This window comes from Diplotaxodon limnothrissa, linkage group LG12, assembly GCF_057381915.1.
Source record: "Diplotaxodon limnothrissa isolate DT_005_m linkage group LG12, D_limnothrissa_male_GT1.1, whole genome shotgun sequence".
Classification (NCBI taxonomy): Eukaryota; Metazoa; Chordata; class Actinopteri; order Cichliformes; family Cichlidae; genus Diplotaxodon; species Diplotaxodon limnothrissa.
The window spans coordinates 37,143,344-37,161,117 of NC_140607.1; the positions used below are offsets into that span (position 1 = coordinate 37,143,344).

At 42.8% G+C, this 17,774-nt stretch overlaps 1 protein-coding gene across 1 annotated transcript in view; it reads left to right on the top strand.

Annotated features, from left to right (window-relative positions):
- The window catches only part of LOC146621839 (protein unc-13 homolog B-like), an 89,713-nt gene that overhangs the window by 53,153 nt on the left and 18,786 nt on the right, over nt 1-17,774 (top strand). The window contains exons 4-9 of the mRNA XM_085368580.1: nt 6,798-6,915; nt 8,558-8,681; nt 11,364-11,422; nt 11,739-11,796; nt 12,221-12,256; nt 12,682-12,874. Of these exons, the coding sequence (XP_085224706.1) occupies nt 6,798-6,915; nt 8,558-8,681; nt 11,364-11,422; nt 11,739-11,796; nt 12,221-12,256; nt 12,682-12,874 (588 nt within the window). The remainder of the gene's footprint in view (nt 1-6,797; nt 6,916-8,557; nt 8,682-11,363; nt 11,423-11,738; nt 11,797-12,220; nt 12,257-12,681; nt 12,875-17,774) is intronic.

A 17,774-nucleotide genomic window follows, 5' to 3' on the forward strand; every position in this document is an offset into this window, starting at 1 on the left:
CCTCTGGATCTATAACTGTATCGAGTACTGTAAAATTAACATTTTTATGTATTAAAATTGCTACTCCCCGTTGTCTAGAATTATAACCGGCTGCAAACACGTTAGGAAACTCAGGTGTTTTAAGTTCATTTAAACCTGTGACAGGTTTGTGAGTTTCTTGTAATAAAACAACATCTGCCTGTAGTTTTTTAAGCTGGTTAAATATTTTTAACCTCTTTCCTCTGGTGCCAGCTCCATTTACATTCCATGTGACAAACCTCAGCATGCCCTTAATTGTGCGTGTATGTCTAATGATGTATGCTGGGTGTTTCGTTTAGACAGGTGGAGAGAATATGGAAACATCCCTTGTTTGTAAATAGAAAGAGAAAAAGAAGTGTGGTGAGAGACTCCATAAGTCTGACTATGTGTGTGAATATTCACTAATATGAACAAGCGTGGCTTGCTTATGTGTCCTGCAAGTCTGTGCGTGCTGTGAGGCTGTTGTGAATGTGCTGCCGTTGAGCTGATGTGTTTGCGTGATCGTGTTGTGAAAATATGGAGAAATAGAGGGTGTTGTTTGTAGGTGAGTGGGGAAGTAGGTGATCACAGCAGTGAAAGACAAGAGAAAGAAAGAAACCACATGAACTGTGAGCGACAACAAAAAAAAAGAAACGAAACGGAAACATTCCAATTAAAGCAATGACGGAGGGTGACGGTGTTATATCTGCTATGACATCATATTGATATTACTAGCTTAAACTCATGTTAAAGGAGAGAGTGTGAATGAATAAGAAAAGAGTGTAGCGGGTTCTTATCTGGAGTGCAGTTAATATAACCACGGTGTGGTGCCGAGGTCGCGGTAAAGCTGTCCGTCCACGTAGAGCCGGTCCACGGCGATGACAGCACGGGAGCCTTTCTGGATGAAGCTACGTCGAACTGGGAACAGGACCTTGCGTCGTTCCAGGATCTCTTTGGGGAACTGGTCGTTCACGCTGAAGTCCGTTCCTTTCAGCTCTCTGCCGCGACTCTTCACCTGTTCCTTCTGTTTGAATTGACTGAATTTGGCCACAATAGGCCGTGGTCTCCCGGTCCGCGACCGCGCGCCCCCCAAGCGATGTACTCTATCGAAGTCGATGTTCTTTACGGTGTCCTCCGGCAGCTTCAGGTGGATTTTAATGAAGTTTTTCACCGTTGCCTCTGCGTCCTCTCCGGCAGTTTCTGGAATACCAGAAAACACAAGATTATCTCTCATGCTACGGGCTTGTAGATCGATAACGGACTCTTTTATTTTTTTATTTTCAATGTTTAGCTGGGTCACGTTATCGGTGAGAGATTTAACCAACTCCCGTAGCGTGGCATTTTCAGCGGCAAGCGTTTCCACCTGCCGCTGGCTGAATTCCAGGGATTCTCTCAGAGATTTAAATTCCCGGTGTAAAATCTCCACCAGGGACAGCCTCGCATCGAAACTGGACAATCGCTTGTCGATTGACTCCAGGATTTCTGCGATGTCTTTGCCGGCAGGCGATGTTGTACCGGGGGAGTCTGCCTGGCGACTTCTCTTCGATGACGGCGTCTCGATTTTGGCCGGGGAAGATGCACTCTGGGCCTTATGCATTACTAAATCTTGAAAACAGCGGTCGATGTAATCTTGGAGAGCGTCTAAACTCTCCCCGTTGTCCTCCAGGGTGTTAGAAATGATAAAACAGATGTTGTTAGTTATATGACAATTGATTAGTATATTTGGTAATACTGAAGCTTGGAAAACCTTTGTTAAACTCTATGCTACCATTTGCTTTTTCTCCGCCAAAATCTCCGGCGTCTGACGTCACCTACAACATCACTTCCGTCACTTACCTCATGATGACTTAACATGGGTTCATGATCAGTGTTCACAGTTTTCCGTTCGTGAGAAACAAGTGTAGCTGGGCAAACCGGAGCACTAGTTATGCTTCCGTTACCTTCATTCAGAGACTGGTGAAGGAGCAGGGCCGGGTCAGGAGGGAAGACATTAGCCACCGGCAACTCAGACTTGGTTGGAACTGCAGACACGGAAAGGGACACAAAAGGAAACACCTCCCTCCCACTATCAACATGAGAAGCAGTGGAAGTCTTTCTCAGTCTATGTGTGGATTCAAAGGTCCCTGCAGGAGTGAGTGAATTAGTCGTGAATGACTGAGAAGAACTGTCTCTAGCCTGCGGCTTGGTGAACAGCTCGTTGTTAGCCATATCACCGGCTAAGTCTGTAGCCACCTCACACGCCTTCTGCTCAGAGGTAACTTGGAGTGACTGGACAGTTTCACTCACCTCCGAGCGTCGGGCGATGCGATGGCGACGCGAACGCCGTTTTTTCTTGACCGTGGGCCCCGTAGACGTGGGAGATGGAGGCTCCTGAGGCGTCGCAGCGGCTGAGGAGGCGGTAGTAAGCGGAGTGGCAGGCGGGAGTCCCAGGCAACTCCGGGGGCCCCCAAGGGCTAGCCGTGTCCCGCGGAAAACCTCATCATAGGGGGGAGCGAGCCATGGCTCCTCTCGTAGCTCTTCCTCCAGTTGCGCGCATACGGCGCGCTGCCGCTCCTCGAGGTCGGAATCCGCGCACCCCACAGCCACCTCGTGTTGCTCAGTGGAGGGCAGAACGGGCCGTGGCGGTGCGCGACAGCGGCGGGAACGCCGTTTCCTCTTAGGGGCGGCCGTGGGCTCAGCCTGGCCTTCCGTGGCGACCGGCTCCTCGCCCTCAGACCATATCCGTGCCAGGCAGGAAGCAGGAGACGAGTAGCCCGATCGCGGCGGCGAGGGTGGGTGGTCGATCTGTGGTGGGACAGCTGACGAGAGCTCCTCCTCGGTGATAAGCCAGGGCTTCCAACGGAGCTCGTCCTCCCGATACGCCCGTAACACCTGCTGCCGCTCCTCTTCACCGAAGTCGCTGGCCTCTGGCATCTCCGTGCGCCACGTAGTGTAGACAGGCGGTGGCGAAGATGTAGAAGCCGATGAGAAGCGAACAGGCGGCGTAACGGTGGTGAGCCCCATGGTCCTGATCCTGACCATTTCCGGTTCTTTCCGGGACAGCTGCCCCGGGCGGATGCCCACGGCGGACACAAGAAAGTCCCGGATGTGGGGGCGCAGCGCGCCGAATAGCCACGGGAGCCCGGACACCATCCGCTGAAGACGGACGGCTACGGTCTCCCGGTATTCGCCTCTAGGCAGCGTCGCCCATTCCTCACAGTGGTATTCCACCGTGTAGACCAAGTCTTCTTGGAGGTCCGCGGAGGGGTTGTGAGCTGCTGGGTCCAGTTCGGGGTCGCGTTCTTCTGTCATGATTCGGCCGTGTGGCAGGCAGGATGAGGACCCAAATTGCAAACTCACAGACACGGGGGATAAACTCAAAATGCAGCTTTATTGCTGACAGGTGATAAACAATAACGATGATACAAAAGCAATGCAAAACTACACTAAACTGGGAAAAGCTAAAGTAACATATACCGGAAGACACGGGGAGAACCACACACGGCATGAGGGAGAACGCGACGCCGAACAGAGGAAGACGCAGACAGAAATACACAGAGGGTTAACGAGGAAAGTGGGAACACACGGGGAACACAGCTGACACAGATAACCATAACGAGACAGGGCGGGGTGAACATAACACTGACGGGAGACGGGCAGAGTCAAACAGGAAGTACACAGAGGTTCAGACAGGAGGAGAGAGAGCACGGGGAAAACACAGACATAACGGGCTGGGGAAACATGGAATAAAACATAAGGAGAGACGAGGGCTCAGATACACAGAGGGGCACACAGGGGGTGAGAGTCACAACGGGAAAACACATAAGGAACAACGTAACAGATCAACCCAGGAAGCATGGCCTAAATAAAGAACAAAATACAAAAATACATGAAAACTAAGAATACTGGGCCCACATGGCCCAGGACCATGACACGTATAGTATAGCTTTTATTTTGGAAAGAGACATTTCTCTGTAATAAACTCTCTTTTCCAAAGATGAGGGATTTCTCCATCAGATAGATTTAGTATTTTATTACTTTGTTGTTTCAGCAACATTACATTTAAAAACTGTACTTTTGAGTTAAAATATATATTTATAATTTTAATAAATGACAAATTAAAAAGGCATGAACATTTTTTTGTATCGAAAAAATATCGAACCGTGAATTTTGTGTATCGTTGCAGCCCTAGTAAATACATTTGAATTGAATTGATTTAATAAAAGACCAAACAAGGTATTAATCATTTTATTTGGTTTTCTGCATATAATGAACTCATTAAAACATTATTTTTGTATCACATACATTACAAGTGAAAATAAGAAAAAAAAAGAACATTTTAATGTCATCAATGTTTTCTTATTCATGACAAATGGTCAACAAACATTGTGTTTATATGTTTACATTTACGAGCATCCATGATGTGAAAGATTTAATATGTGCAGAATGTTTTTGTGTGTCAGTTATATTGTGGAGCTGAATTGATTCCTGCTGTTTAAAATTCACAGATAAAAGTCAGAATTTTCCATCGACCTGGTCTCTGGCCTCTGCTGTCATTTTGCTTTCCTCAATGAGAGCGTCATTAATGGCGCTGTTTTACATAGTTGGAATAGCAAACCGCCAAAAACACATCAGTGTTTAATATTAACCATGCTAACATTTAGGAACATCACCATTTTGGTTTGACTTTCCTTCATCAGGCAGCAAGCACACACACGTACACAAGTGCAAACTTTTCACATAGCATCTCCCACACACCCTCTTCTCTCCATCATCCCAGCTGTGAAGTGTCATCTTGGATGACTGACAGCTAAACTGAGGCAAGATGAATATGAATGGGACTGTGAATATGAATATGCAGATGAGGAGCGGAGACGGTTTGGCTGCCGTCTTCTTTTTTTAAAAGATCTGTCAGAAAAAGACGGCTGTCACCCTTCAGCCTCGCTTCTTTGAGATAATACTGGCCCACTTACAGACCTGCTGGGAGGAGAGCGGTACTGCAGTGTGCTGAGGTTAGTGGCACACACAGAGTATATAATGATAAGCCTTGAACCAAACAACTGTTGTGTCATAATCACTAATTATTTAAGTTGTTATTAGACAAATAACAAGTAAGCACTAAGTGAGGGTAGCATTAAGTCAGGTAGGCCACAGAATTGAGCTCAGAGACAAGCTTAGCGGGTCAGCTGATCTCAGTGTCGGCCTGCATCAGCTGATGGATTAACCAGTCAGTTTCTGTGCACCCAATTTGTGAAAGTCATATAATATTAAAGGGAAGGCAGGTATGCTCTGAACACAGATGTGCCACAGATGAATTGCTACAGATGGAAATGACCGTTGGCATGGGCAGCGGAGTGGTGTGGTGGGTAGCAGAGCACGGGCTCAAATCCACCATCTGTATTTTTTTGGAGTTTCCATGTTCACCCCGTGTTTGTGTGGATTCTCTCCGGCCTCTTCCCCGTAATCCAAAGAGATGCGTGTAGTGGCGTTAGGTTAACTGCTGATTCTAATGTAGCCCTTGGTGTGAATGGTTGTTTCTCTGCATTAGCCCTGCAGCAGTCTGGTCCAGGGTGCACTCCGCCTCTCATCCTATGACGGCTCCGGCGTCCATGCAAATCTGAATTGGATAAATGAATGGATGGACATGACAGTCTTCTTTTGACTACAGTATAATAGATGTTTGATGTAACTGAACTTGGGATTGTCTTTAATCCCTTGATGAAGCGTATTGGGATGTTTGTTGCAGCTGCTCTTTTCAGGGGTCACCGCACCACTCAGCATGTCTTCCTCCACTACTTCCATGAATATACACTGAGGGCTTCCTCTTTTCCTCCTGCCTGGCAGCTCCAGATTCAACACCCTTTGTCTCACAGATCCACTGTCCATCCTCTGCACATGTCCACACCATTTCAGCCTTGCCTCCTAACTTTGTCTCCTAACTTCTCATCCTGAGCGCTCCCTCTGATGCACTCATCTCTTATTCATCCTGGTGGACAGGATCCTGTTTGCCATTTATTCCTACTGTCTGCTATTTATATTTTATTCCAGCACACTTGTTGTGGAGCACCTACAATTTAATTGTACATTCAAAATGACAATAAAGGGCTATTCTATTCAATTCTATTCTAAAATCTGGACATCTTTCCCCTCCACCCCTGCCTCCTTTTTCTCACTGTTCCCATCTTCAAACCATAAATCGTAACAGGTCTCACTACCATCTTCTAAATCTTCATTATCACTTTTTTTGATGTCCATTTGTCACAAATCGTGACGATTGTTGTAGCTAATTGTGTGAAATTGTGTTCTTTTTTTTTGTGATATTTGATAAATCAAGTTGTAAACTCTGGGTTCTTCAGCATAAGGCCCTATATTCATCCCTGCCTCATTTTGATTTCCACGGCTCTCACATTTGTAATAAAGTCATACGAGACATCACCAAAGACTGCGTGGAGTTTATACGACAGCTCGACAAATTCAGAGCGAGACAACACCTCCTACTTTGTTTATACACGGCAGTGATTGACAGTCACATCAGTGTGCAACAACGGTACAAAGAGAAAAGTGAAGGATGTGATTTCCCACCAAAGTTATATATTAATAATGTTCTATTATGAACCTGAGTGTGTTTGCAAATGTTCTCAAACCTGCAGAACAGTTGTGCGTCTTTGTTTTGAAGCTGGTGACCAGAGGTCACTCACAGCAGTTTGCCACCTGAACAACTACACAGACGTGTTCTAGTTAATAATCTCTATGGCTAATACACTGGTACAGAGCTTTTAACTTTGACTGTAATATAGGTGATGTGTTTGTCTTTTTCCCAGTGAGATCAGTCATCTAGAGTCCGGGCTGGTGGTGGAGCTGTGGAACAAAGGTTTGATCTGGGACACGATGATCGGCACGGCGCTGATACCCCTCAGCTCCATTCGACAGTCTGACGAGGTAACACACCCTTTAATCTCTTTGTCCTCACATGCATGTGGACACGAAGGGCTTAAAACAACATCACCTGGTTATGTCACTAGACGCAGAGTTCTGCACATGAACTATGAGCACATATTCATGGTTTCAGTTTAATTTCAATATGCAAAGTTTAAGGTATAAGTCAAATAAAATTACTCATTTTTCAAAGTTAATCAATGCTTAATGGTTTGTTCTAAAATAAACCTTCCCCGTCGAGGAGCATGCTGTAATAGCGCTGTTCTGTCAGTTACTTCCAGCATGTCAGCATTGAGTGAAAGGCGTCCTTTGGAGTGAGCGCCCTGACACCCTGTCTGCACAAATATTGAGAGATAACAGCTCCATTTTAAACACATGCAAAATCTGCATTGGAAGGTTTGGGTCGGGGGATTTAAGTGTCGGGCTTTTCAACCAGGAGACCCTGGTTTGCGTCCCATTGAGACCTTTTTTGTTTTTGTTTACTCTTTTTCACTCTGACTCACTTGTTAGGTTTCGGCATTAAACATAAATGAGCCGTGGCCATGGTTCGTGTATTAGTTTGTGCCCCTTAGTTGACACAAAAGAAAACATTTTCTTGATTTGATAGCCTCACACTTCCACAGAATTATTGTGGACTTTGCTTTTTAATGGCCTGTGTGAACAGCAAGACTGACTATAACAACCAGGACCTGTTTCAACATACAAATGGGAACTTGATTGTTATTTTTACACACTTGCTGCTCTTTTTAGTACTTCTTATACCTGATAAAGCAGACTTGATGCTCTCCCGTCTGTGAATGCCTTGGTTCTTTTGCGGTTAATGTAGGGATCAGGTTTTATTCAAATAAATACTGCAAAGCATGAATCAGTTTAAGCATAATTTGAAATATTTGATCAGTCAACTGCCAACTGGAAGTGTAGCTTCCAGTCAGCTGTGGTCCAAACAGTTTAATCGGTCAGTGAATCTGCCACAGCGGGACACACCTCAAGCATAATTGAACCCAACAAGATGCAACTGATCACACACCACAACAAAGCTACTGATAAAGTTTTAATTATTAATTTTGGGGTTATTATTTGTATCTGATTATATTTGAACTGAACAGATGGTTACACTGGTTTTTACCATTACAGTTAAATTAGATCTGGTGTATCTGCAGCTCAGGCTACTTATGCTAGCAACAGCCCTTAAAGTAAACACACACACACCATCTGCCAAGCAGTGCTTACTTATTAAATCTCCATCTTTCCCTTTTAGCTTAGTCTTAAAAAGCCCTCTCACAGGTGAAGCATTGGCTAAGTCATTTTGTCGGACTGTGGGCAGGCCGATCTCGCCTGTAGACCTCATTACTTTTTCTGCAGTTTTAAAGCGAGGCAGCAGCTCCTGTGTAGTCATTACTAATGTAGCCTCAATGTTTGGCGTCTAAGTATGAAGCACAGCATACACTCACCTTCTTTTTTCTTTTTTTCAACATCTGAACTGCCAGTGTTGTTCCTCATCTTTTCATCTTTGCTCAGGTTCAGTGGATGATATTCCTAATAAGCCCTCCTCCACAAAGCAGATGTTTGGCATTGTTCTTTGTTTTAGTCTTCCTGGCTCTCTCCTGACTCTCTTTCTTTTTGCATCTGCTTTTCTGTCTTCTAGGAGGGACCAGGAGAGTGGACGTCTTTGGACTCTGAGGTGTTAATGAGGGAGGATGAGATCTGCGGCACCACCAACCCAACTCCGCACCAAGTGCTGATGGACACTCGCTTTGAGTTGCCCTTCGGTCTGTATATTTGTGCAAACACATTTTCTCACAAAAGAAAACTTATCTTTTTGTGTCCAAAGATATATGCGTTAGGCTCACCGGTGATTCTGAATCGGCCATATTTGTGGATGTGACATCGTGTCGTTGTCTGTTCTAAGTTAAATCAGTGGTTAAGAAAATCTATGCTGGGTGAGAGCAATAACAATTAAAATTTTGAAGATAATAACTATTTAAAGCATTTTAACTTCAAAATAAAACCTGAACAAAACAACTATCCACAGCTTAGCAACATGTGAGATCTTTCAGAGTGGTTAGACTCTAAACATTGCACTAAATATAGCTGTTTGGAGTTTTACTTGTGCCATGTTGTATCCTCTAAGACTTCCTGTAGAATCCCTCATATATCAGAGCTTGTGGAAGAACCATTAGGCTTCATAAAGTTTTTATGAAAGATTTATTCACTGTAACATTTCACTCCTAAATATTCCTCAGTCCTCTATTTTTATTCCTCTTCCATGGAAGAGTTGAGGTGAAGAATTGTGCACAGCAGTGGCTGGAGTGCGTGCTCTGCTGTTGTCCTAATTGCTGTTTTTATTTCTGGAGTGCAGTCACCAAGCAAAGCTGGCAGATCAGCAGTTGATCCTGTTGTGACCATCCAGCTGGTAGATTTCATATATGGGGCACTTTTGATGTTAGCATGCCCACAGTAGTTCTGCATCTGCAGACCGCATTGTTACCCACCTCCTCCTCCCAGTGCTGCATGTAACCCAATTAACATCATATCTGTTGTCACTGAGCTCTACTCTATGCTGGGGTTTTGCTGCCTCCACACTTCCACGTGTGCACACTGGACAGCAGGAATGTGTGCTCTAAACAGAGCCGTAAATACGAATGTAAATTACTGCAAATGGAAATAATTTTTTCCCCACTATCAGTGTTCTGACTGAAATAGCAACGTAACTGTGGAACAGTTTGTTTCCTCTGCAAGCTATTAATCTCAAGAAGCTGTCTGAAGTGTGTCTTCTTGAGCTGCCATTTTCCGTCCACCTTCACTGTTTGTCAACAGTGGAACTGTGGTTCATGTCTGCTCAACTTAAAAAAAGATGGAGAGTTTCTATTTTTGATAAATCCTCAAAAACAGGAGAAGGTATGTGACCTGCAGTTAACAACGTAGGTTCTAATCAGTGATTAGTTCTATTTTTCATCAGTTAGCACAACATATCATCTAGAAAACACATTGACAAATGCCTCAAAGTTTTTAAATCGTAACGCACAGCTGCTCGGTGAGACAGCTTGAGCTGAGGGGAGGCCGCGGGGTGAGATGCAGGGATGTGAGGTGAAGCAGACATGTGAAACCTGCTGCAGCACTGACTGAAACTTGACTGCTGCAGTTTGCATTGATACTTGAACATTGACCAGACATATGTGAATTACAGTGCTGGGATTTTGTGACCTTTTCACTGCTTGATTGAATTGTTATGAAGCTACTTTCAGCTACTCTGTTGTCGCCACACCAGGTAGCTCTGCAGATTTTTCGCCTTGCCAAGTGAATGTGGATAATGGAAGATGAAATTCAAATCCTGTCTGACAATGTTTCTTCGTTTTCAGAGTAATCTAGTAATCCACTTTCTTTTACATCCAACAAACATAAAATTGCCACCAGGTCCTGATCATGGCTAATTCAACATTCTTGTAACGCACACTCAGCTTGTGGGTGAAAACTGGTCTGCAAAGTTTGAAAGTGCAGAGAAGAAAGGTGTAATTGTTGGAATTTTAACTGTATTCTGCAGAAAAGTCATTGTGCAAAGTCTGAATCACCGTTTAACAGCTTTCTTCTTAAGAAAAGGCATCACCCCTGAGCCGCTATACCACTGAACAATGGTTAAGCCAAAGAGCCACACTGACGCATTTCTTTGAATTCTAGCTGTGGTCTAACAGGTTTTCTGTAATGATTTTACTGTTTTGGCACAGATTGACAGACTTTGTGAAATGAATCTCATGCATCATATATTTTAAAGCTATCGCCTGTAGTTTGTTCATAGATTGAAGTCCGATTGATGATTCAATTTCAGATGAATAGAATTTAGTTTAAAGATATGTTTTTGCAGCCATTGAGTGTGATATCATCTACAAGGCAATTACCCAGTTACTAACATTTAAAATTATTTTGATAAAAATTAACATTTAGAAACCCAGGCATGAAATATGAGTATATATGAGTATGAGGATCTAGATAATTTTCTCGATAGTATGGCCATAAATCTGCTTGTACAAGATTTTGCTGAAACATAAGCTGAAATATTATTTGGTTATTTTTTCTTGGGGAACCACAGCAGAGACGACTGCTCTTTCACATTTCCTCTTATGCTTAAGTTTTTTTCTTCTGCTACTCCCTTTTCTTTGGGAAGAACCTTTAGGCCCCTGAAAGGGAACCTCATCAACCTGCAGACAGAATAGGATGGGATGGGGCAGGGAGCATGGAGGAGTGGCAAATGATGGAAGGGTGGAGCTAAAGAAATGGTCCTTCATTTCTTTCTGCACTTTGCCTCATATTCTGTCATCTCCCGTTATGTATTTAAACCTAAATTCCCCTTTTCCATGCACCTGTATTTCTTCCACACGTTCTTTTTCACCACCTTGTAATCGCCTGTCACTATTTTAACTCACTCCATATTTCTTCTGTCCCATACGTTTATCCAGACATTCCCGAAGACGAGGCTCAGTACTGGACCAGCAAACTGGAGCGGATACATAATGAGGTAACTTCACTGCATATTCTGTTTTCCTGTTACTGTGTTATATATTAATCAGCTGTTAGAGATATTGAGTAATTGATGCTTGAGTTTTTATCTACAAACTCTGTGTGCTTTAATATCATATTGTTTCACACTGTGTGGGCTTCTCAGTGACGTGGCACTTTGTTTTGCTGCTCTGCTTCCACCTACTGACATAACATGGGAAACAGTAGCAGGGGGTTTATAGGAACTGCAGTGACAAGCCCATATTCCAATAAAGGCATTTCTTTGATATCTTAATGCTTCTAATTCTCCTCTATGTTTTGTTTAATCTTTGCAGTATCCATCACAAGATGAGGGCCAGAGAAGAAGAATGCCATCTGTGCCTTCCCAGTGCTGTAAGTATTAAACTTTCACTTTGATTTGGACAAAGTCATCTCACTCTGTGTAAGATGAGCGGAGATATAATTTTCAGCTTCTGTGAGAAATTCTGCTGGATTTTGGGTGTGAAGCCGTTTCACCGCCTGATAATAATAAGTAGTCAAAGTATAAAATAATAAAGTATAAATTTGTAGTTACTTGTACACGGATATGAACTTACTGACTGTAAATACTTTTTTCTGTTTTGTTGTTTTTGTGTGATTTAACTCAGTCATCACATTACTTCATTTTCGTCTTCACCGCATTTCTTCACATAGTTCTCATCCATCTCTCTTTGGATGTGTTCAGTACCATGTTACACTCTCATTCGGCCATCATCAGTAACACTTACTGGCTTCGTTCTGCAGTAACAAAGTTTAATTTTTGCCTCCATGCCACCAGGCAGTTGGAGTTATTTTGGATGGAGTGACCAACAGAGTACGTATGGCGGTGTTTCCTCCCCTCTGTCACTTGTATTTTCTGTCTATGACTGCATGGTATGGATGGTGCCTACTGAAAACAAGTACCACTGCATGTTAGCTCTTTATTCTTTACGATTGCTGTAAATGAAATTTAAAAATCTTGAATTCTTTTGGTCAAAATATAAAATGCGAGTCCCTCATTTGTTGGCATGTTGTTTTGTTATGTGGCACTTTGATATGTTTTCTAGCAAACATATCCCATCATTTCCCATCATTTTGGGCTTTAACTTCCTTCACTTTGTAATACATGCCTGTTACCCCAAGAGGGAGCCATTTACTCAGATATTTTCATTGTTTGGCTGTGTTCTAAGTGCAGGCAGCATTCTGCAGAGGGTGGACATGATCTTATTCTTTACTGTGTTTTTGTTGTCTTCCACCCAGCTTTTGATGACCATGACAGTGCAGTGGACGACTGGGACAGTGAAACTGGAAACAAACCTCCACCCTTCCACAACACTTCCCAAACAAATTCCTCAGTGCATCAGTATCCCATGATGCGCAGGGTTCAACATCAAACACTGTCAAAGGAGTCTGACTCTGTGCATAGCTATGAGCTAGAAATGAGGGGGCCCAGGTAAATATATGCTCACTTAAAAATACTCATAAGCAAGCACATCACTGCAGCACTGCTAGAGGTTAATATTTTCATGGTCACTCTTTGCCTCCAAATACAGTTTAAAGCTAGTAAATAATTCTAAATGAATTATTCACACTAATCCACTACTCTTCCTTGTGCCTTTGGTTTTAGTGATTTAGTTAATATTAATAATAGTTAAGAATCCTTTAATGTTTTTAAAACAGGGCTTAGATCTTAACTGGGCTGGACCAGTGAAACGTCCCTTTTCTGTCGGTAAAGTTGTTTAAGTGCGCATGTAATCCCTGACATGTGGGATTTTAACAGTACATCTCAATTATTTTTCATTTATTTATTTATTTTTGCATGATAAATGATGTGCTGCTTTAGTTAATGAAAGTCATCCATCAGCACAACTTTTTGGTCTTAAATTATAAGAAATTAATGTGTAAAATTACAGAATAACTTCTTAATAGCTCATTGTGCAGATTATCCTGTAATTATAAAGAACAAGCTTTTAGAAATTTAGACAGAAATTGTCCTGTTTTATTTATTCGTTTTACTGTGGACGCACAATAAAAACATTTCACTAGTAGATGAAGTGAAAAATAGGAACTTTTCTGTAATTTGATTCTTTATTATTTCATTTCTTTTGTAATGAAAAGTCTAAAGTCTATGCCCTTCTCTACATTTTCCAAAGACATCAAGTGGGCCAGATTTGAATTTTTGCTGAGCCGATTCTGGGCCCCAGGCCTTATGTTTTACCCTCCTGTTTTAAATGGCAACAGTTTGATAGCAGAAGTGGCACTTTTTGAGTGAACTATGCTCTCACTGCATATATAAAAATACTGTCTTCTGTCAAAACTTTTTTACTGAAGTATGTTAAGTCTAATTGATTGAACATTTTTATGTTTGAGTAACTCACCGCCTAAGATCAAAATCAAAAGCCAAATCTGATATAAATGAATGGTAGCCCTTTCAATTAAATCTCTCTCTGACCACTCCGACTTCAGATGCATCTCCACCGCTCTCTCAAAAGGCGTCCCACTGACTTGAATATCAATTTGGGAAAGAGGACAAAAATCTAGGAAAGAAATTATAGCAAGTACAGCAGTGATGATTGAAGATGGTGTTGCTGCGGCATTCATGAAAGCACCACAGTTAATTTTGTTTTCATCAAATGTCTCCCCATGGATGCCTCAGCATGTCACAGTAGAAAGCCAAGCTGACAGTGGCACAATGAAGGACAAATTGAGGGTGCATAACCCTGTGAATTACACACACACACAAATCCTAGCATGTCTTTTGTTGTGTATCTGACCTCCTGACCTGACTGTGCTATTTTGCGTCCACATTGTAGACAGCTCTCCTCACCTGTAATGACCCTTGACACAGATGTTTGTTTGAATTCTATGATGGAAATGCAAATGTGCATGAGCAAATAGTGATCGCAGGACTTCCACAGAGTGACCTATAAATGGCAGCTACACTGGAACTAGTCCAGAGGCGCACAATAAGGTGACCTTGAAAGGCAGATCACTGAAGGTTGAAATCAGGAAAGGTTTTTATGAGTGTTGTAGCTCATAAGATGCACACTGTTTTATTTTTTACTCTATTTAAAGAGTGTGTTGCCATGGGAAACCAATATTTTTTTATATAATGTATTGCCAAAATCGGAGAAAAGCCATTATACCCAACTTGTTTTGCGAAAATAGAAAACTTCTCAATCACAACTGACATATGTCAAGCATAACTTTCTGACAAAAAAATTGGACCATGAAAATTTGCACACTATCACATACTTTTTCCTCTGTCTGTATTTCTTGTCTTTTGTTTTCTTTTTTACTACACAGGTATTCTACAGTGCTTTTCTTTTCTGCATGATCTGTTGCTTTTGGTTCATGTCTAATGCTTAATATCTTTTTCTTTCTTTTTTCTTTGCATCGTCCTCTGCTGCTTCCCACTTGGTACTTTTAACTTTATTTTTAGGAAATCAAACAGTAAGGGTGGAGTAAAAATAATCCCTGTTGATTCAGGTATGGGTGTGGAGGACTGGGAGAGTAAATACAAAGTGCCTGACTCTGGTGTCTTGGACGATTACTTGGATGCTGAGCAGAAAATGTGGGAGGATGAGGACAAAAGCATCATCTATAAAATTAGTGACAGTCCATCCGAGTCCAGAGTCAGCAGATTCTATCAGACAGTGGAATGTGATGCACATTTCCCAGAGGACTTGCTGGAGCTGGATGGCAGGACACACAGACGGAGGCGTGCCTTCGGCAGTGGAGAAGTGCGGTTAGTCTACAAGGAAGCCGGCAGCTTTGAGGATGAATCGTCACCTCCTGAAATTGATATAATACCCTCTGCTAAACAGCTACGACAGCTGTCAGATAGAGAGAGTCTACTTTTCAAAACTAGACTGTGGGCCAAAACTGCTTTAGAAGACACACTTGAGAACTATGCAGCTTTTCGTGAGGAGGAAGCTGCTCGGGAAGAGGCTGAAAGGATCAGGGAGAGAGGGGAATATAACTCAGTTGGTTCAGATGAGATGCAGTATTCCTTTGGCTCTGAGGAGGAATTAGATGACCTGACATTCACTGAGGGAGATACTTGCTATGAATATGAAAGTTATTACTACCCTGGCAAGTATATGCCGCCTTACGGAGAAGACTTTTCAAGTAAAAGGAGGTCAAGTCATGGACAAGATCCTATGTTGTCGCCGGTGAAGGAACCAGGTGAAGAATATATAGATCCAATGGATGAACTAAAGAGTTTAGTTCACTCAGTGTCGGAATACTTAGCTGTAAAAGAAGAGGAGATCAGCAACTACGAATCAATGCCTAAACCAGTTAGACGAAAACTCCCAGCACTGCCAACTGATGCTAAAGTTGTGCAACCTAAAGAGAGTAGTAATGACGATGTCAAAGTTGATACTAAGGAGGATAGTGCTGTTGAACAGGGCATAGCTGGAGTAAAGAATGCAATGAGTTCATTGTTTAGTACAATAACAGGATCAAAGCCTGCCACTGAGGGAGATGCTACTGGTACAACTCCATCTCCCCAACCAACCCAAGCAGACTCTGGTATTTCAAAACTTCTCTCTTTGATCCCCAAAGCGAATACTGAAGTCACAGAAACCTCTGGTGCTACTGCCACAGAACCACCTACCTCTCAATCATCACCCCAACCTGAGTCGGGCATTTCAAAGCTGCTTTCATTTATTCCCAAAAGTGGTGGTACTTCCCCACCCGTAGCTATAGTTCCACCTGCCTCTCAGGAACCCACATCAGAAAAAAAGTTTTCCCTTCAGTCTCTTTTGCCATTTCAATCTTCCGAATCCAACCAGCAAGCTGACGCCAGTCAGACGGCGACACTTAGTACAGATTCACAAGGAAGCGGTTCTAAACAAGCTACATCTGGTTTTGAATCCATGTTAGGAAGACTTAGTCCTTTGAGACTTTTTTCTAGTGCACCACCATCTAGAGACCCATCACCTCAGCCATCAGAGCAAAGAAGTGCATCTGCTCCAATCAATGACTCCCAGCAAGGCCCTGTAAACAAAACGGTGAGTACTATTAGAGAGGGATCACAAACAGACCGGCAATTATCAGGTGAAATGAGAACAGGCTCTGGCAGTGGATCAGTTGATCTTTTGTCAGATACAGGAAGTGGATCAATCGAGCTTTTCCAAGAAACTGGTAGTGGATCAGTAGAGCTTCTTCCAGAGACAGAGTCCTCTGGTGAACTACCTGATGTTCAGCAAAGAAAATCTTCACCAGTACCTGAACCAAAACCTGAAAGCAGTTCAGAGGAAGCAGGATTTTTCAGTCCTTTTAAAAAGTCTCTTTCTTCACTAATGTCAACAACTCCTCCAGAAAGTTCCCAGCAGAGTGACACCAAGCCTGCAGATGAGTCATTTTTAGGTACCAAACTCAAACTTCCATTTTTCTCAGAAAATATTTCCACAACAACAGCCCCACCAAAGGCAGAAGGGGGCATGCTATCAGGGATTCTTAAGTTTGCATCTGGTGAAGATGCCAGTGCCACGCCAAAGAGTCCAACCCCAACCCCTACAAGAACACCCTCTCCAAGTCGTGCAGCACTTCTTGAAAGTTTACCCAAAGGAAACACAGAAACTGGGTGGTTTTCAAACCTTTTTAAAGTAACCCCAAATGAACCAGCTAAGGAAACCATGAAGCAACAAATGACTCCCACCGTGATATTAACCAAACCTACTGACCAAACTGAACAAATAGTGTCTGATATCACAGAGGGCACCGTTTGCAAAACAGAACCTTTGTGCCAAGAGCAAATGTCATCTGAAAAAGATTCCCAGTCCAAGCCAGATGTTCAGTCTGAATCAACTGCGACATCTAAAAATCAAAGTCCTCCCAAATCTGTGGAACAAGATGAATCGCAACCAGAAGCCTCACAGACTCAAGGATTTCTTTCTGGATTGTTGAAACTTGGATCAACTGATTCTGATTCTTCTGTAATGAAAATTGAAGGAGGAAACACTCAGTCTCAACAGGGTGGGCTGTTCTCAGGTCTATTTTCACCACCTTCCCAGTCTTCTCCCCAAACACAGCAAACGTCTGCCACACAACAGTCAGGAGGACTGTTGTCTGGATTTTTAAAATTTGCCTCTGATGTCTCTGCTTCTACGAATCAGTCCTCATCCACTTTACCAGGAGGACAATCTAGTCAAATTTCAACTCCAAAGCAAGAACAGCCTACTTCTGCTCAGCCATCATCTGTAGGACTGTTATCTGGGATCTTAAAAAAAGCCACAGACACAGTGTCTGGGTCTCAACCAAATCTTGCTAGCCATGAGTTACAACCAGAAGTGGCTGACCATAAAGCAAAAATGGAAGGATCTGATCAAAACTTGAGCCAAGGG